A 5,504-nucleotide genomic window follows, 5' to 3' on the forward strand; every position below is an offset into this window, starting at 1 on the left:
GGTCCATATAGAGAACTCTCTTCCCCATTATTTACTGTGAGATCATTACAAAGCACAAGGGGACGCTCTTTGGAACTTGCCTTCCTTTGGACTAACTATGTCTTATAGGGTTTTATATCTGGGATATGTTTATTTCCCTAGTGGTTGAACTTGATGGACTTTTTCAACTTAACCTACTATGTAACTATGTATGATGTCTTATAAGTCGTCCTCTATCGTTCTGGGTGTTTTGTTATGTGATGCAGCTGTGACATCTTTGCACCATAGGCTTCAGACATGACATTCGTGGAGAAGTTGGATGTTGGATGTAAAACAAACTTGCACTTTGAACGAGCGCGAGGAAAGGATCCGGGATTTATTATTCACCACTATGCTGGGAAGGTAAGGCTGTATTAATAAAATTAGGACTGTGATGAGGCATTGCCAGATCTGGACCCCAGTTATAGCACCAACAAGGAATCTCTTTCTTGGACCATCAGAATAATTTGGCATTGAGCACTGTGCTGCCAGGACTGTATGCATCCTAAATGTCACATTAGTTGTCAGTCTGGTTAGTGTGCTCAGTGGAACAAGAAACGTTGGAGTTTAGTCATAAAATATTTCATTGAGTCACATTCTAAAACCTTATTTCCTAACAATTAACATTTCTGTATGTTGTTTGTGAGATTGTGTGAACTTTCTGGAGTATTTAGCCCTGAGTGTCAATTAAAATAATTTCCTAGCCTGTGACCTACAATTCAGTACACCAATGTACATAGAGGGGGTAGGTGAGATGTTGTGACCCTAAAATTAACCCTTAACAGTGAACAATATGTTTCCCTTTTATGAGCTCTTCTATGGCAGTTGGCCCTAATCCACATATCTGAAGTAATTTCCCCCAAGGCAATGTGACCAGTCCTACCCCTTTTTGAAAATGTTATATCTGTGTGTTAAGATGGGTGAAATGTTGGAGGTGGCATTCTTTCTTACATTTTGATACCTCTGGACTCCAGTAGGGGGCAGGACTTTTATCTTGTCCTCATTGTCTTTTGGTGTCTTCTTTAGGTCCAATACACGGCAGTTGGGTTTTTGGAAAAGAACCGGGACACTGTCCCTATGAACATCCAGTATCTCTTCATAAACAGTGTCACCAGCTTGCTAAGTCTTCTGTTTGCAGGTAGGTTCATAATTTGGCAGGAAAATTTTGATGTAATACATCCTAACTCAGTGTATATTACCGTAGCCACTGCTAAATCAGAATATTAAGTAATTCCCATATTCTAGGAGTAGGACAATCGAATGGCCTCCATCACCCAATTCAATATACTGTCAATACAGTCCAGTCAATGAGGGATATGCTCTATGCTGGCCTCCTTAATCAGCTACATTTAATTACCACTTGAAAGATGTGAATAGAATCTGTAAATGTTCTTGTGTATCCAGGTCATGACATAGTTGGCAGTGGAGGTTGTAATATATCTGGTAGTGGTGGCCATGGTGTTAGGGCGATTTCTTGCTTGTCCTAGACCAGCTATCTCTCTCGTGGCCCCTATTTTACAGCGCTGGTAGAGCCTAACGACACAACTCAATGTGTAGATAGATCACTCTCAAAGCTTTATTATCACATCACAGTTTATATAACAGCAGGGTGGAAGGCACTTAGTAGTTAATCAATGAAAAGAAATACAATTACCAACTTTGCTGAGCACAGAATGTCTCAAGGTAAGGAGTCTCAAGGTTACGGGAAGCAAATGTTAGTTTACTGATAAGAAGGATATAACTAGTTTCAACACAACTCAATTTTCTACAAAATATAGCAAAAACACAAAAATAATTAACTTCAAGACTCGGCAAAATTCCACTTCCTACATTTCCCTCCTTTTATCCTTCAACAAAGGATAACTACTTACCTCATACCTTTGTTGTTTTGTGTACTAAAAAACAGCTTCAGGTTCTTCAGCATACATAATGAATCTTGATTTGCATATTGACAAAACCATAGCAGTACATTGTACACAGCAGCATGCAAAGATACATATATCAATGATAATAAAGATAAAAGGTATAAGTTGCCTAATCTATAAATCTCAAACAAGACCTTAACATATCTTGAGTACTATTCATATCAGATAGGCAAAAACTAGAGCTATTATATATTTCTTTGGCAAGATGTTCCCATATGTTACCCCGGAAGTCAGTCCAATCACTATACTCAAATCCTCGCCGGTGCATAGACAGGGTAGAGTCATTCTTTAGGCTTTGGCTTAGTTTGCGACAAACGAAGGCAAATCTTGAGGGTGATAGTGGCAAGTTGTTGTGACTCAAACAAGACAGAATATGATCATCAGGGCTCCAAAACTGCAGACAAACATTTGGGCTGGTACTTGTGGATCAAGAAGCATCATCCTGGCGCTGGATTGGTGGCGTGTATCCAGGTGGGTCCTCCATTGGTCAGCACGGCTGTTCTAGTGATGGCTTGCATGGTGACCGGAGGTCCAAAGGACGGATCCAAGGATTTGTGCTTGTGCAGAGCTTTAACCAGCACTACGTCTCCGGGCTTGAATGGGTGCGTCTGTTGATCTGTAGGGAAAGGAAAGGAAAGAGATCTCCGTAGTTGCTGTTCAATTTTTTTAATAACTTAGCTACATATCGGTCTTGGATTTGTTGTAAGTCCCCCAGTAGTAAGATAAGGGGTTCTTTGGCCCAAGGGGGTGGGGAATAGATGTCCCATTAAAATTTCAAAGGGTGATAGCTTATTAACTGGATTGGGTGTCATTCTTATTTCTGCTAGCACGGCTGGTAGGTATTGGTCCCACTTATGGAATGTCCCTGCTGTCCCATGAAAATAAAAGCCATAAGGGGCTGAGTCTCAGGTGATAATGGTATGAAGAAAAATGCATTGGCCAAATCAATAACACTGTAACATTGGGTCTCGGACGGTACTGCTGTAAGGATGATAGTAAGATCTGACATGACCGGTGTTAGGGGTGTGATCAGCTCATTGATGGCTCTGAGATCCTGTGTAAAGCGCTATGAGCCATCTGGCTTTTTGACAGGATTTACTGGAGTATTGTAAGGAGAGCAGGTTATCTTAAGTATGCCTTGCTGGCAAAAAGATTGAATCATGGGTGCTAAGGAATCCTCCTTGTCTTTAGCTAGAGGGTACTGCTTTTGGTATATTGGTATATGTGGTTTTGTGAGTGCTGTATATGGGGCGCAGTCCAGGAATCCCACGTCATATGGTCCAGTGGACCATGTGCTGTCGGGAACCGGAAAATCTAATCCCTCCGTTTGGGTCAACATAGTGGTGGTGGAGTCTTCCTGTGGGTATCCCTATGCTTGATGTGGTTTGCCTCCCCATTGTATGGGGTACTTTGGGGCAGGATGGTTGTAATTGTGAGCTGAATCTGGCTGCATTGGCGCGCTATGTGTTTGCTGTTGTACTGACTGCTGTTGGGGTGTAGGGCAGTCCCTGGCCCAATGACCTTCCTGTCCACAGGTAAAACATGCTTGATTCCTTCTAACATTTCCATATCCTCTATTGTAATTCCTGTCCTGTCTACTTCCTCTGCCTCCATCTCTTCCTCTGTACCTTTGACAGTTTAGGTAGCTCAAAGCAACCAGCGGTGTGCTCCAGTTGTCAATAATCATTTTGGCAGTGCGCCCATGTTCAGGAATCATTCCAGTAAATACTATACTCAGATCTCCTCCTAATCCTGAACCTGCTTCTTCCTTCCACACTTTCCTAAACCTTCTAGCATAATCTCTTATAGTTTCTCCTGGCTTTTGCTTGCATGCTAATGCAGTGGCCATGGATTTCCCATCTCCGTGTAATCTTACAAACTCAGTGTGTAACTCTTCCCTTAACGTTTATAGTGTGCTTCAGTTATGAGGGGATAATCATCGGGTTTGTCTGGGCTGGGTTGGGATGGCCAGGGTTGGTATGTTCCTGGATTGGAAAGGCACATCCCCAATATACAACAAATATGAAATTTAGAGAAAGATCCCTCAAGTGGGAATGGATCGGGACTTTTTAAGTTCTCCGTTCCATTTTTCAGGTGTAATGTAAAGGGGTCAGTGTAATAATCTGCTGCTCCACGGTTAACAAAATCAACAGGAGTTTCCCCGGGAACATTATAGGGGCATCCCTGTTGTCTGGTTTCTGGTGCACTTTTAATATTTGGTGCACTTTTTATATGTTTCTTATAGGGGTCTTTAGGTTCCTCTGGGGTATTCCCCTTACCTTGGGAATTTCCCATAGTTGCAGTATAAATTACAGTATAAATATCAGACGGTTGTGCACAGTTATTATTAGATCAGTTAGTTCAGTTAGTTCAGTTGGTGGCTGCAGTGCTCGCTGACGTCCTGTTCCCAGGACCGCTTACCAAAACGCAGCTTAGGTCACGTTACTGCTTGCCCGAGGCAACCACAGAAGTGAGGACTGACCCAACCTCACCTTGGCAACCAGATTAGTACACAAACTTATATAATAGTTCTTATACTTCTAAATCATTGACATCAAACTTCCTATACTCTATACATTGTAACAGAAGCCACGAGAGTGCACATATTCAATAAAAGATTTCCCAAATCTCCTTACTAAGGACCCAGTCCTTCTATGAGGGAGTCTACACTGCCACAATGCTTAGGTTCGTAAGAAATCTACAGAGACCCAGGGGAGGGCAGAGGTAGAAAATAAAATTCCCACTTACCCTATCTTGGTCCTTTTAAAGTAGGTAGATATCCCACTTTTGACACCAAATTGTTAGGGCGATGTCTGCTGATCCCAGGCCAGCTATTTCTCTCTCGTGGCCTTTTATTTTACAGCTTTATTATCACATCACAGTTTTTATAATTAGAGAGCAGGGTGGAAGGCACTTAGTGGTTAGTTAATACCAAGAAATACAATTCACAAGTTTGCTGAGCACGGAATGTCTCAAGGTTAGGGGGAAGCAAATGTTGGTTTACTGATAAGGAGGATACAACTAGTTTCAACACAACTTTATCTACAAAATATTGCAAAAATACAAAAGTAATTAACTTCAAGACTCAGCAAAATTCCACTTGTTACAGGTATATCTGGTAATAGGAGTAGTGGTGGTTGGGGTATATCTGGCATAGTGGTGGTGAGCATGGTATGTATAGTTGTAGCGGTGGTGGCCATGGCATATCTAGTGGCGGTATATATATTAGTGGTGGTGGTGGCCATGGTATATCTAGTTGTGGTGGTGGCCATGATATGTCTAGTTGTAGTGGTGGTGGCCGTGGTATGTCTAGTTGTAGTGGTGGTTGTGGCATATCTAGTGGTGGTTTATCTATTAGTGGAGGTGGTGGCTGTGGTACATCTAGTTGTGGTGGTGGCTGTGGTACATCTAGTTGTGGTGGTGGCCGTGGTATGTCTAGTTGTTGTGGTGGCCGTGGTATGTCTAGTTGTTGTGGTGGCCGTGGTATATCTAGTTGTAGTGGTGGCAGTGGCATATCTAGTGGTGGTATATCTATTAGTGGAGGTGGTGGTCGCGTTATAT

At 42.2% G+C, this 5,504-nt stretch overlaps 1 protein-coding gene across 1 annotated transcript in view; it reads left to right on the forward strand.

Moving 5' to 3' along the window:
- The window catches only part of LOC140332360 (myosin-IIIa-like), a 35,973-nt gene that overhangs the window by 14,488 nt on the left and 15,981 nt on the right, over positions 1-5,504 (forward strand). The window contains exons 10-11 of the mRNA XM_072413632.1: positions 268-381; positions 1,045-1,156. Of these exons, the coding sequence (XP_072269733.1) occupies positions 268-381; positions 1,045-1,156 (226 nt within the window). The remainder of the gene's footprint in view (positions 1-267; positions 382-1,044; positions 1,157-5,504) is intronic.

This window comes from Pyxicephalus adspersus, chromosome 6 (genome assembly GCF_032062135.1).
Source record: "Pyxicephalus adspersus chromosome 6, UCB_Pads_2.0, whole genome shotgun sequence".
Taxonomy (NCBI): Eukaryota; Metazoa; Chordata; class Amphibia; order Anura; family Pyxicephalidae; genus Pyxicephalus; species Pyxicephalus adspersus.